General features: G+C 54.5%; 1 protein-coding gene across 7 annotated transcripts in view; it reads left to right on the forward strand.

Annotated features, from left to right (window-relative positions):
* Positions 1–603: 603 nt before the first annotated feature.
* Positions 604–13,927, forward strand: part of VSTM4 (V-set and transmembrane domain containing 4) — a 105,306-nt gene continuing 91,982 nt past the window's right edge. For 2 of the 7 annotated variants that reach the window (XM_080640101.1, XM_080640104.1), the window contains exons 1-2: positions 618–720; positions 8,573–8,977. In XM_080640101.1, the coding sequence (XP_080496227.1) occupies positions 666–720; positions 8,573–8,977 (460 nt within the window). In that variant the 5' untranslated portion in view covers positions 618–665. Of the gene's footprint in view, positions 721–7,596; positions 7,699–8,572; positions 8,978–13,927 lie in introns of all 7 variants that reach the window. The other 5 variants (XM_080640102.1, XM_080640103.1, XM_080640099.1 and 2 more) reach the window with 5 other exon arrangements.

Here is a 13,927-nt window from a genome sequence, read left to right on the forward strand (position 1 = left end):
TGTCCCAGGGTCTCTTAGTGTCAGCATTCAGTGGCATGGTGCCAAGTACCTAGCCCAGGCTGTGGTTAAAGGCACCCTAAGTGGCCATTATTTCTGATAGTGTCCACCCTCTGAACTTGTCCATAAGGACCCTTTCATTTTGCAAGAGTCCCCACCACTGACACCCACACCCAGTACAAGACAGCAGAAGAGGGCTTATCCCCCAGCAGCCCCTTGGCGTGCAGATGTCTGCAGGGTCCGCTGGGCAGCTGGTTAGTCTCACATAGGGGCAGCCATTGCATTTGGCACTTTCCCCACACCCCACCTCACCCTACCCCCCTTGCAGGCTGCAAGGCGACCTCCCTTAGCAATAAAGGTATCTGTGATGCTAGCATACAGCTATGAACTTCCTGTGTCCAGCATCAGCTCTCAGAGCCTCAGTTTTCTCATCTGTGAAATCGGGTGGCAAAAATGAGACATGCACTGGTCATGAACTAATGATCATGGGGGCACTCCTTGCACAGGGGGGCCCCAGACACCCAAAGCCGCCAAGCAGGCAGGCCGCCCATGGGCGGGCGGGGCTGGGCCGGGGCCGGGGCCGGGCTGGGGGGCGGGCGCGGGGCGGGCAGGGCGGTGAGGCTGGCGGTGAGGCCGCTCAGCGTCACAGCGCAGGCGGCGGCAGGGAGATGCGGCTGCTGGCGCTGGCGGCGGCCGCCTTGCTGGCGCGGGCTCCGGCCCCGGGTAAGCGCGGGAGCGGGCGGGCGGGCGGTTCGGGGACCCCGCGTTGGGGCGGCGGGGCTGAGGCCTCGGGCTCGGATCTGGGAGGAGGCGCTGGGCTTCCGGCCTCCGGGACTGCGCTGTCCCGCGCCATTCCCTGCCTTGCTCAGGGCGACCCCACCCCTCCCCGCAGGCCTCCCACAGGCCGGACCCCAGTTCCACTGGGAGGCTTGGAGCAGCCGGAAGGGACCAGGTCTCCTGGGGAGATTTCAGCAACAAGGCGCGAGTCCTGGTTGGTTTGTTTTCTTTCCAAAAAGTCAGGACTCACAACTGTTATCAGGTTAGACTGGGCAGAACTTCTGAACTCTCTTCCGAGTGGCCCCAGGCCGGGGGAGCTGGGTGTCCCTGGCTGGCACTGGGGCTGGGGACGCGTCCCTGGGTGGTTTGCGATGACCAGGCCTGGTGGGGGAAGGTACCCACTGCTGGCTGAAGGGGCCCATGTACAAGGCATCCTGCCCAGGGGCAGCCTCTGCCCACACTGCTGGCGTGTGTTTTGCGGTTTCTGCCCTCACTTCTAAGTTGCTGAGGAAGTTTCTCTCTCTGTTCCTCAGGGCCCTGCCTGCCTGGGGCTGGAAGGGCCATGCTGCCTAGAACAGTGGTGACAGCGGTACCACCTGGCAGTCAGGTCTCCTGCGGCCTATCGGGTGCCAAGTGTGGCTGCACAGTCCTCAGTCTCACAGCACTTCACAGTAACAAGGACAAGAGCATACTTACATCCCAGGTGTAGACATTACCGGGTCTCACTTGCCAATGACCTCTGAGGGAGGTGCTGTTATTGTTCCCAATCTGCAGGTGAGGAAACTGAGGCACAGGCCCATGAATTGACTCGCCTTAAGCCACAGGCTTGTGAGTGGTGGGGCTGGGATTTGCTCCAAGGAAGCCTGGCTCTAGACCCTGCTCATACTGGCTAAGCTGAGTTGCCATTATCTATATATACAAAAGGCTAAAATGCTAAGTGTCCGACTGTCCGACCGGTCACTATGACATGCACTGACCACCAGCTGCCGTGACGCACACTGGCCATTTACAGAGAAAAGGCACTGCAGACCTGGCGCCCACAAAGCAACACTTGGCTTCCCCCAAGTGAGACACAGGCCCTGCCACCACCCGGAGTGACTGTCCATCAAATTGCAGCTGACACTGCCAAGACCCCATGGTGCAAAATGCGGCCCACAGCCCAACCCTGCCCAGAAATGGTGCCTGGGTAATGACATCACATAGCAATGCCGGGCTTCCTCTCCCTACAGCCCAGCCCAGCCCAGAAATGGTGCCTTGGTAATGACATCACATAGCAATGCCCGGCTTCCTCTCCCTAGCGACTAGCCTCCTTGGAGTTTCTTCAGCCCAGGAACATGGCTTGCTTTATAGCCAAGTGCAAACATTTTACACTTTAACCAAATGTCTGTGAAGCGTTTTCCCATGCCTCATCTCATTTGATCCTCACAGAAGTCCTGGAGTAGGTAGATAGGAGACACGGTAGAATCCTAATTTCTTTTCATTAGCCAGAAAATGGAGATTTAGAAAGTTTAGAAACTTGACCTGACTGAAAAGAAGTAAGAAATGGTGGACCTTGAAAATGACTTCAGGTTTTCTCACTGCACAGAATATAGTCAAACACTGCTGCAGTTAAATATTTTACCCTTTGTTCTCCCTGCATGATCTACCATAATAATCTGCTTTGTGTTGATATTTACTGCTGTGTTGCTGACGATTATCTGAAAGAGAAGTTGGGGTGCTTCACTGGGCTGGAAAAACTTTAGCTAAATCAGGAAGCAGGTCTAATTAAGCAAGTTTATTCTATATCTATAAAAGGCTAAGTTGACTTGCACATGCACAATACATATAAAGCTCTCACTGGCACCAATCACACACGTGAGTTTCCATCTGTCATTGCCGATCGTGAATTTGGTTGACACTTCTATTACAGAGAAAGAGTGAATAGTGATATTAAAATATTTCTTTTAATCAATTTCCTTTCAATGTGCACGAATTTGTGCACCAGGCCACTAGTTTTGTAAATAAGAAGGCTGATGCTCAGAGTTAAGGATTTTCCAAGGGTGACCCAGCTACCAAGTGGGGAGTGGGCCTTTGAGCTAGCACCCATCAGAATCTGGGAGCTTCTTGGGTCATGGTGGTGGGAAGAAACTCACCCTTGTACCCAGGCTACCAGAGCAATGGGGTTCCCAGTGAACCCAAAACCCACAGTGTGGGAAATGCTCCTTCAGCGTTGTCACTGTCTTGGCTGATAGAGGCTGCAGCCTTCACTGGATGGTTGGGCTGGGCCAGCTCAGGTGGCCTCTGGAGTACCCAGCAGCCAGCAGGAGGCAAGAGGGCACAGGGCTCTCTGTCCCCAGGGCTCCACGACCACCTTCCTTACCTTAGTTGCTGTCAGAGAGAGGCCCCAGAGAAAGGCCCTTTGAGGTGGAGGACATCTCATGTTCCAGGAGGCCTCGCTGGATCCAGGGTTCTTTAGAGCCTGCGGGCCGTGCTGAGGCCGTCCCTCAGGTGATGGCAACAGCGCCTGCCTGTGCGGCCTTCGTCATGTGCTGCCCGCTCTTCCAAGTGTTTCACCCAGGACTCCTTGTCACCATGCCCGAGGGGCCACTTTATATCTACTCTTTACCCTTGAACTTCTCTGTATTTTGGGACAGAGCAGGACCTTAGCAGTCACCTGGTCCCACTTCTATTTTACAGAAAACTAACCAAGGGGGCATATTTAGGAGACACCACGCTGTAGGGCAGGGGTGGCCGGGAGTTGGCTCTGGAGCCATCTGTTCGAAGTTCCAGCTCTCCCACCTTCTGTGTGAGTTTCAGCAAGCGGCTTAGCCTCTCTGGGCCTCAGCCCTCTTTTCTGTAAACTGGGAATAAACATAGTATGCGGATAAATTGGGAAAATACATCTAAAGTGCTTAGAACAGTACTGGGCATGGGTTTCACATGCAGCAAGTGTTAGCCTGCATCCTGACCACGCCGTGTGCTTGTCCTGGATGCCAGCGGTGTCTGGTGCTGGGCTGACGAGTACTGGCTCCTGATGCCGTGGGCTTTTAAGTGATACAGTTGCATCTGTAGAGATTTATTTGTTATGAACACAGACTAACTGTTCAGTAAGAATGAGATTTTGGCTGCTGAGTGGTACGCACCATTTGCATTCCTTAGAGACATAGGGGCTCCTGCTCCTTGAAATGAGTGGGGCAGGCTCCTCGGGATAGAGCCACCAGCACATCCCTGGCCAGGTCGGGGGGGAGGACTCAGGCTGTGTCCACCCTGCCTCCCAGGCAAGGCCGGCGCCTTTTTTCCATCACACTCCCTTCGTGTGGGCGCTGCCATCCTCCCCTGGTGAGGAGAGGTTGTGTGCTGGCTGCATAGGTTGGGTACTGTGTGACTACACTGATGTCCTTTTAGGCTGTTTTCTGAGCCATTAGAAAACATTATCCAATGGGAACAAGAGGCTTAGCCCCCATTCGTGTTACCCACAGGAATTAGATATCTTGCTTATAGTCAAAACCAGATATCTAATTTGTGGGATCCAGTGCAAAATGAAAATGTGGGGCCCCTTACTCAAAAATTGCTAAACCTTCCGAAGAATGACAGGAGAGATTAAACCAAGTGGGGGTCCCTCTCAGCATAGGGCTCTGTGACTGCAGGGCACACCCAGGAAGCCTCCCTTCACAGTGTGCATGTCATTTTTTATTGTCCCCACCTGCTCAGTTCTCAGGGCACAGAAACTGCTATGGGTATTTTAAATTTATTTTCCCATTGGAATTATCTTCCCATTTTTCAGATGAAGAAACTGAGGGTCTGAGGGCCTTAACTCCTAATAGAACCAGGTTTCCAACTTGGCTTTGTTGAATGCCAACCCCTGGCTCTCCGCCCAGCACCCCCCCCCCCACCCCCAAGCCACTAGGGAAACTTGGGTCCATGAGCAGCCTGATGCCCAGCTCACATGGGGCACCCAGGCTCCTAAGTAATGGAGCCTGTGCTTGTCGAAGGAAGGAGGTTCCCTGCAGCAGCATCCTGCCCCTTGTTTTAGGCCAGTCTCTTTCCTGTCCACACTGTCATATTCCTCCTCTAAGAGCTGGCCTTGGAGGCCCTGAGTGCCATGGGAAGTCCCTTCCTGAAATCCATCTGCAGACCGAGTGGCTTCCTAGGGTGCTAATCTCTCCCTTTCCCCTTGTGCCTGGTGCCTCCTGCCTCAGGGCCTTTGCACAGGTGGGGCCCTCTCCTGGGAAGGCCATTTCTTCTGCCTCCTTGAATTTTATGTCGTTAAGTACAACTCATCCTTTAGCCATGAACACCTCCCCAGGGTCCCCTCCCTGACCCGTGACCTAGATCAGGATCCTGCCCTGATTTGTGGAAGCCCATCATATTTTCTCTGCAGCGTGTGATACTGTGTCGTTCCATAATCCTGTGTCTTTTTCCTGATGATCAGCTGCCTATGGATTTGCAGGCCTGGAGGCCGGACGCCGAGGGCGAGGTGCTGCAGAGCTGGCTTCTTTAGAGGCCCTTCCCCTGGCTTGTGTATGGCGCTCGCTCTCTCTTCACGTGGTCTGCCTTCCGTGTGCCTCTGTGTCCTGACGTCCTCTTCCTGTGAGGACACTGGTCATGTTGGGTTAGAGTCCACGCTAACGGCCTCATCTCACTCAATCTCCCCGTTAAAGGCCCTGTCTCCACAGACAGCCACACTCTGAGGTCTTGGGAGCTGGGATTCAGGATGTGAATTTGGAGGGGACCCATTCAGCTCAGAAGAGGGATCTTTGCACTTCAGTGGGCGGGTCATGTGGAGCCTTGTGTGAGGGAACAGGGGGGTGAAGGAAGGCCGAGGCACTGGGGAAGGGGACAAGAGGCTCATCTTGGGCAGAGGGCTCATCTGTTGCCTCTCGTGGGAGCTGCTGGCCCCGGCCTGAGCCGCAGGAGTGGAAGGGTTACTAGTTTGCCTCCAGGATGGAATCTGGCCTCCTGTGGGGACCGAGCACTTGGCACATTCTCCTGGTTTTGGTCACTATAAATAATCCCTCCTTCATGCAGTGTTAATAGGAGGACGCTGGGGTGTGGGGGCCCAGCCTGGCTCTCATCCCACCCATATTGTTTCAATTTCCTGCCTTCCCCGCTCTTCTAGCCTCCAGTGGGGAGCCAGCCCTGGGGGTGGAGAGTTGCACTCAGTTCTAGAAGCCAGCTGCTGCACCCCTGCTGCTCTTTGCCTGGGAGACCCTGTCCCCAAGGAGCGGGTCAGCCCCCTGCTCCCTGCCTGGGAGACCCCGTCCCCATGGAGCAGGTCAGCCCCCTACTTTCTGCCCCAGGGAGACTCTGTCCCGTCCCCGTGGAGTGGGTCAGACCCCCGGCTCTCTGCCTGGGAGCCCTGTCCCTGTCCCCGTGGAGCGGGTCAGCCCCCTGCTCTCTGCCTGGGAGACCCTGTCCCTGTCCCCGTGGAGTGGGTCAGACCCCCGGTTCTCTGCCTGGGAGCCCCGTCCTTGTCCCCGTGGAGTGGGTCAGACCCCCGGCTCTCTGCCTGGGAGCCCTGTCCCTGTCCCCGTGGAGTGGGTCAGACCCCCGGCTCTCTGCCTGGGAGCCCTGTCCCTGTCCCCGTGGAGTGGGTCAGACCCCCGGCTCTCTGCCTGGGAGCCCCGTCCCTGTCCCCGTGGAGTGGGTCAGACCCCCGGCTCTCTGCCTGGGAGACCCTGTCCCTGTCCCCGTGGAGTGGGTCAGACCCCCGGCTCTCTGCTTGGGAGCTCTGTCCCTGTCCCCGTGGAGTGGGTCAGACCCCCGGTTCTCTGCCTGGGAGCCCCGTCCCTGTCCCCGTGGAGTGGGTCAGCCCCCTGCTCTCTGCCTGGGAGCCCCGTCCTTGTCCCCGTGGAGTGGGTCAGACCCCCGGCTCTCTGCCTGGGGGCCCCGTCCTTGTCCCCGTGGAGTGGGTCAGACCCCCGGTTCTCTGCCTGGGAGCCCCGTCCTTGTCCCCGTGGAGTGGGTCAGCCCCCGGCTCTCTGCTTGGGAGACCCTGTCCCTGTCCCCGTGGAGTGGGTCAGACCCCGGTTCTCTGCCTGGGAGCCCCGTCCCTGTCCCCGTGGAGTGGGTCAGACCCCCGGCTCTCTGCTTGGGAGCCCCGTCCTTGTCCCTGAGGAGTGGGTCAGCCCCCAGCTCTCTACCTGGCCTCTATGGAGTGGGTCAGCCAAGTGGTCTGGCTGTGTTGTGCTCCCTGGAAACGCCCACCATACGCCCTTTAGACAGGACCTCTGCAGCCAGGGGAAATGCACCTGTACCAGTTCAATTGGGCATACGGGCCAGGTGCAGGCCGGGAGGGTGAGCTGCAGGGGAGGTAGTGGGGCAGTTCCTCCCTGTCCTGGGTGGTGACTGTGTGGACAGTGATTGTCAGAGGTCGTCCCAGAAGCCTGCCTTCCTGGCCCCTGCTGATCTGCATCCCACAGCTCCCTGGGCCGTCTGTGTCCCTGTTGCTGCAGACACAGGAGACCTCATTGTCGTCCACAGCGACTTAGCGTCCAGCCAGTATCAACCTTTTTCTTTTGAATTTACTTCCATCTGTTTTAAGAGACTGTCGTAGTGTGGCAGGCTCAGTGGTGACCCCCAAGATGTGTGTCCCGATCCCTGAGCCTGTGCATGTTGCTTATATGGCAAAGGCACTCTGTGGTGTGATTATGCTAAGGGTCCGGAGTGTCCGGTGGGCCTGGCTTCTAAGAGGTGAGAGAGAAAATGAAAAACATTGACCTTCAAGTCATGGCTCTCAGGGTGTTCAGTTTGTTAAATCAATAGCAGAAACCATACAAGAGGGTGAACTAATTGGCTGGTTTTCACCAGGAAGAATGGTTTTATCTCCCCCCCTGTTCACAGCCCCTGCGCAGTGTGAGTCAGGTCTCCGGTCTTGTCTTCCTTCTTCCTTGCCCACCTGCAGCACTGACCAGGGGACAGAGCTTCTGCTGATTCTGACCGCAGGTGACCAGATGACTGTGGTTTGGGGTGGCCTGGTGCGCCTGCTCGTGCAGTGGGGTGGGCAGGGAATGGGGCATCCCGAGCTGTGTGCTGGGCTGTGCGGGGGGTGAAGTGGCTCCTGTGAGAAGAAGCCCTGCTGGCAGCGGAGGTGCCGGGCCTCCTGTGCCTTCCTGGTTCTGCCTGCAGATGCGGGCGCCGCCCGTGGGCTCCAGGGCAGCCCAGTGGTGGCCCTGCATAATCCGGAATAGCCGCTCTTGGGGTGTTTAAGAAGGAACCAAAGACACCCAGTAGAAGGCAGGGCCTGGACTCTGGAGCGTTTTTGAGGGATTGGGAGTTTCTCTCACCCTGTTCCTGGTTCGATCTTTTCCCTACACTTCGGCTCTGAGTTGAGTCCAAGAGGCTCAGAGCAGGAAACGGAGAAGCCCAGCGGCTGTAGCTGCGGGCGCGGGTCTAACACCGCGGTTGCTGCTGGCGGCCTGGTGACAGCGGGAGCAGCTGGAACAGGGACGGTGCCCGGAGGGGCAGTCCCCGCCCCCCCCCCCCCCCCGCCACAGCGTTGTCCACTCAGGCGGGCAGCGAACTGGTCCCAGCAGACCTTGGGGAGGTGGGCTGGAAATTTTTAAGAGATTCTAAAAATCCAAATTTTATGTGAAATATTCTAAATGTTACACATCAGCAACTAATTAAAATAAAATGGAAAATACATGGGCTCCCACAGAGGCTCCCCCAAAAGGAGCCCCCTGCCTCCTGAGGCAGAGTGAGCGGGGAGGGTGGGCAGCCCCCCTCCTGCAGCTCCCGCTCCCGGAGTGAAGGGCGCTGTGTCCACCTGTGGAGGCTCAGGGTCTTCCTCACCATCCTCCTTCCTTTTTCTCTGCAGACGTCTGTGGGGCCCTCAACGTGACCGTGTCTCCGGGGCCTGTGGCTGACTACCTGGAGGGCGAGAACGCCACTCTTGTCTGCCACGTCTCCCAGAAGAGGTGGGGGAACAGCTTGCTGGCCGTGCGCTGGTTTTTTGGGCGCCCCAACTCCAAGGTGACCTTGATGGTGAGGAGGAGCAAGCACGGGGCGGTGAAGTACTATGGTAGGTTCCACAACAGCTCCTACCAGCAGCGGCTGCGCCTCCGGGAGCAGAAGCAAGGGAGGCTCCACAATTACACACTCACTGTTCTGACCCTCCGGCCAGCTGATCAAGGGCATTATGTCTGCAAAGTCCAGGAAATCATCCAGCAAAGGAATAGGTGGACTATCTTGTCCAACAGCTCCTCAGAGACAGAACTGAGAGGTAAGCATGTGCGCCCTCTTGGAGAGGCGCGGGAACAGGTCCGCGGTCCTCACCAGGCCAGGCAGGGCCTCCAGGGGCTCTGCTGGGACACAGCTCAGCTCTCGGGGCCTCGCCACAGGAGCCAGGCCAGGCTGAGGTAGATCTTTCTGTGGATGCTGGGCTGAGCTGTACTGTAGACGAGGAAGCAAGGACAGGAAGGAGCCAGAGCCCGGCCCCGTGCTGCCCAGCCCGCCCTCGGAGCAAAACCTCCTTCACATTTGGAAGATGGGACTGATTGACGCCTTGCCTGCACTCAGGCTGGCAGTGTGACTGCTTTGGCTGTGGGCGCCAGGCATCCCAGGCGTGGGGGGGGGGGGGGGCGGGCGGGGGCGGGAGGGGCGTGGGAGGAGGCATGCGGTAGGAGGTCCTGGGGTCAGTTCAGGCCTCGGGGCCTAGGGGCGGGGAGACTGGTGGCTCTGATCTGTTCCCAAAGGACCTGTTCCAAGGCTCAGGCTGCAGCGGCTCCTGAGAAAGTCATGGGACAGGGGCAAAGGACAGCGTAGCCCTCTCCTCCTGGAGACAGATGGGAGGTGTAGCCACATTCCGGAACATTTTAGCTACTAAGTGCCATATTGGAGGGTTATCATGTTTTATCACAAATGTTCTATTCAGTGAGACACCTGCCACCATTTTAATAGACTTGCTGTTATGTGCAGAAATGACGTCTTGGATTGCTTTGAGTTTTTTCGCCATAAAGCGGGTCGTCCCAAATACAAAAAAGAATCGGATTTTATTGTATACGTGCAATACCGTGTCCAAGGCATCAGTGATGTCTGATGAGCTTTTCCAAGGGATAAAACCCAGTGTGGAAGGTGTTTTTAGTGCACGAACAGGGATAGGTTAAGGCAGTGGTAGGCACACTCATTAGTCAACAGAGCCAAATATCAACAGTACAACGATTGAAATTTCTTTTGAGAGCCAAATTTTTTAAACTTAAACTTCTTCTAACGCCACTTCTTCAAAATAGACTCGCCCAGGCTGTGGTATTTTGTGGAGGAGTCACACTCAAGGGGCCAAAGAGCCGCATGTGGCTTGCGAGCCGCGGTTTGCCGACCACTGGGTTAAGGGAATAGTTTACCGGCATAATCTTGGAGCAGCCCAGCTTTGTCCTTAAACTTTGCTTATTGTACTGTTCTTAGGCACAGAATGATGTATTATCTAAAATGTTGAGCACTTTTTCTTTTTAAGCAAATTAATTCAAGAGAATAAATGATCTTAGTATAAATATATACTTTGGCACGGAAAGCAGAAAAATAATTCAGATGACCGAAGGCTGAGGTAACCCAGTCTTACTGCTTGGCTTGGAAGCAAGACTGTGTTCTGGTTTGGGGTCACAGAGCATCTGGGCCGGCATCAGTCTCTCGCAGCGAGGGCTCTGCCAGTAAGAGTAGATACCAGGTTCCCCACGTTCTGAGGAGAGCGGCCCTCTCCTTCATTCACCTGAATCTACTCAGGAGGGGCTGGGTCTCCCAGAACAGCTGTGTGTACTTGCTCCAAACCTGAGGCAGTTCATATCGATGGGATGCCCTAGAGTTGAAAAGCTGCCCCCCTCGCCTCCTCCTCCCACTTTATTCCCTTCTCCTTTTCTTCCCCCGCCCCCTCCACTGTCCTGGTCCTCCTCCCCTTCTCCAAAAGCCCTCTCTCTTCTCACTCTTCTTCCCCTCCCATCCGCGACTCCCCCTTCTCTCTTGCCTCTCCCTTCTCCCCACCTCAGAACTCACTGCCTCCTTTCTTCTTCCTGTTCCCTTGGTCTCTGTCCGGGACTCAGACCCCCACCCGCCTCGCTCTCATGAAGTGGTTCTAACTCTCCAGCAGCTGGGCCTCGCCCTGTCTGCTCTGCTTCGAGCTTCCTGTTCCCACGGCTCTGGGTTCCTCGTGGGTCCTCGCAGTTCCTCAGCCTCTGGGTGGGTTTCTGGTGAGGAAGGTAAAAACCTTAGGAAGCAATGACTACACTTCTAGAATGGTCCTCGTGGGCTTCCGGGGGTTTTTGCTAGGGGTCAGGGAGAGGTAGCCCAATGGGAGGGCCTGAAAGCCATTCCTTGCTTAGGCCGGGCGGGCTGTGGGCTGCGGGCTGTGGGTGCAGGCCTGCCAGGCTGTGAGTCCAGGCGGGCACAGGGCTGCGCCCAGCCTCCTGGGGTGCCTACCCCAGGCCCACGCCTCGCTCATCAGCAGGGGCCTAGTTTTCCTGCATCTGCACCTCAGTAGTCGTTACATGGAAAACAAGAGCGAAACAAACAACACAGTGAAAAGTTCTGTGGGCAAAGACGTTCAAGTCGGAATATTAAATAGAGACGCTTAGAGGAGGTTGTGGATTGAGCGCCTTTGCCCTGGGCCCTGGAGCCCGCGCTTCCTAAGTGCTGCTCTCCCCCTTCCCAAGCCACTCGCCCAGGGGGCAGCTTTCCTGGGATCCTTCCTAACCCTCCTCCGCCCCCCCGCCCCCTGCCCCTGCCCTGGACCTTGGACTGTTCCTCACTGAGCTTGGACCCTGTGCGCTCCCAGCCAGGCCGATGCGTGGTCACGGTCTCTGCCCAGCTCGCCCTGTGACCGAGGCTGACTCATGCCGATGCACTTACGGGCTGGTTCTTGGCACAGAGCAAGGTCAGACGCGAGCTGTCCCTTATTCCTCACCCTGCTTTCCACATCCTGGTTGTTTTCTATTGCAAAAATAATGTAGCTGAATTAGAGAAAACATGGAAAAATACGGAAATGACTTGCAATACCTCCACCCGGCATAACTGAACAATTCATTGTAAATCCTTTCAGACATTTTTATGCAAATAAAAATTAAAAACCTAATTCCTCTCATTCCATAAATACTGTTTGGGGACTGGCTTTCCTCACATGACTAACAGTGTGTGTTTTCCTGTGTTGTTAGATGTGCTGCCACAGCATCATGTTCATGGTGGAACAATGTTCCGTAACGTGGATGGACCACAGTGTAGCCCCCGCATTACTGTTACTTACATGGTTCTAATTCCTTGTCAGTAAATCTTTGCTAACATCCCTGTCCTTAGAATAAAGTCCTGGAAATAAGGTTGCTGGGCCAGTGGAATACTCAATTTAAAGACTAATACAATTTAAAGCATTGAATTGACCTCTATAGTAGTTAATCCTATCTAATAAAGAGGGAATATGCTAATTGACCCTCATGCCATTGCAAAGATGGTGGTGCCCACAGCCAATAAGGAGAGGATATGCTAATTGACTGCCTTACCCTAAAAGATGGTGGCGCCCACAGCCACAAGGTGGCGGTGCCCAGTCCCCTCAGCCCTGCTGGGGCACCTGCCTCAGGAGTCCCCCAGCCCCCTCAACCCCCCAGCTGCCCAGGACTGGCCCAAGGTGCAGGCAAGCCTCGGATGGTGGCTGCTCAGCTGCCCAGGGCAGCATGAGGCTCAGGTAACCAGGGCTGGCCAAGGCTTGTGCTGCCGGCAGTGGCAGCAGCAGAGGTGTGATGGGGCGTTGTCTTCCCCTGATTGCTGGGTCGCCTCCAGCCCCTGAGGGCTCCCAAACTGTGAGAGGGGGCAGGCCAGGCTGAGGGACCCTCCCTGTGTGCATGAATTTTCATGCATCTGGCCTCTAGTGAGTTTATATTCCCACCAGCATTGACAATGCCTTTTCCCATGGATTGACCTCATAATATATACTTTTGGGGATGATGATGATGATGATGACTAGGAATGCCTGAAACAATAGCTGGTGTACAGCTGACTCTCAACAAGTACTTGATGAATGAATGACTTGCTCTTGACTTGGTGGACAGTGCTGCCCTCTTGGGGAGACCTCACCCATCTTCCCCTTGGCCTGTTCCAGTCGTACATCTTATTCAAGGTTCCTCCCCCATCCTTCCTCCCCCATGAGGCCTTCCTGGTATGTGCCAGCCTGTGGAGACCTTGTCCACCTATGGCCTGTGTAGTTTATGTGTTTAGTGCTGCTTACACAACATAGTGTAATCACACCAATGTGGTTTTTTTTATAAGCTGCTGGGGCAGAGAGATGATGTAAAAAATACAGATAAAAGAGTCAAACAATGTCAAAACCAAGATGTTAGAGTCTGTCTTTCCCCTCCTTGCACCCTAACGCCTGGCAGTGATCGTAGTCAGCGATGTGGTGTAGCTCCTTCGGGCCCTCTCCTGCTGGCATTCATGCACATCCACACACATACAGTTCAGCAGCTCCACACCTAATGCTGTACATGTCACTGGTGATATTTATTGTATGTGCTTTTGTGTAATTGAGATCACATAGCGAGATAACACCAAACTACGTGCATCATTCCCCAGGGATAAAAACTTAGGGAACTTCCAATATTTCATTAACACCAGCAGTGCTTTAGGGAACATCCTAGTATATGTTTCCAAGTGTTTCTGCTGGTTAGAGGCTTGCTTGGCCTAAGGATACCCATAGGTAAATCTTTCATAAACAGTGCCAAGATGCTCTCCGCAAGACGTAACAGACTTATACTCTGACCGTCATTGCGTGATAGTATCTATTTCCCTGAAGCTTCATTAACAATGGATATTATTAATTTTTCCATTATTTATCTCAGTAATGGGAAAATAATACTTATTATTGTCTTAATTTCAATTATATTCAATACAGTACAATTTAACTTAAAGTATTGTGTTGAATTAGTAGTGAGATTGTACATCTCTACATATGTTTATTGGCTGTTTAGAAATGTTCTTCTGTGCGTGGCCTGTCCATAACCTTTGCCTGGTTTTCAATTGGTTGCTGTCTCGATCTATGTGTTTTTTTCTGATCATTAATTTGTTAGCTGTTACACTTGCTGCAAACTGTCTTCCTATTTGTTACTTGTCTTTACACTTTTTTTTTTTTTGCCATATAGACATTTTACATTTTCAAGATATTTATGCAAAGTTGCCATTTCTTTTCTTTATGGTATTCCTTTTT

Source organism: Plecotus auritus (assembly GCF_963455305.1).
Source record: "Plecotus auritus genome assembly, chromosome: 9".
NCBI classification, from domain to species: Eukaryota; Metazoa; Chordata; class Mammalia; order Chiroptera; family Vespertilionidae; genus Plecotus; species Plecotus auritus.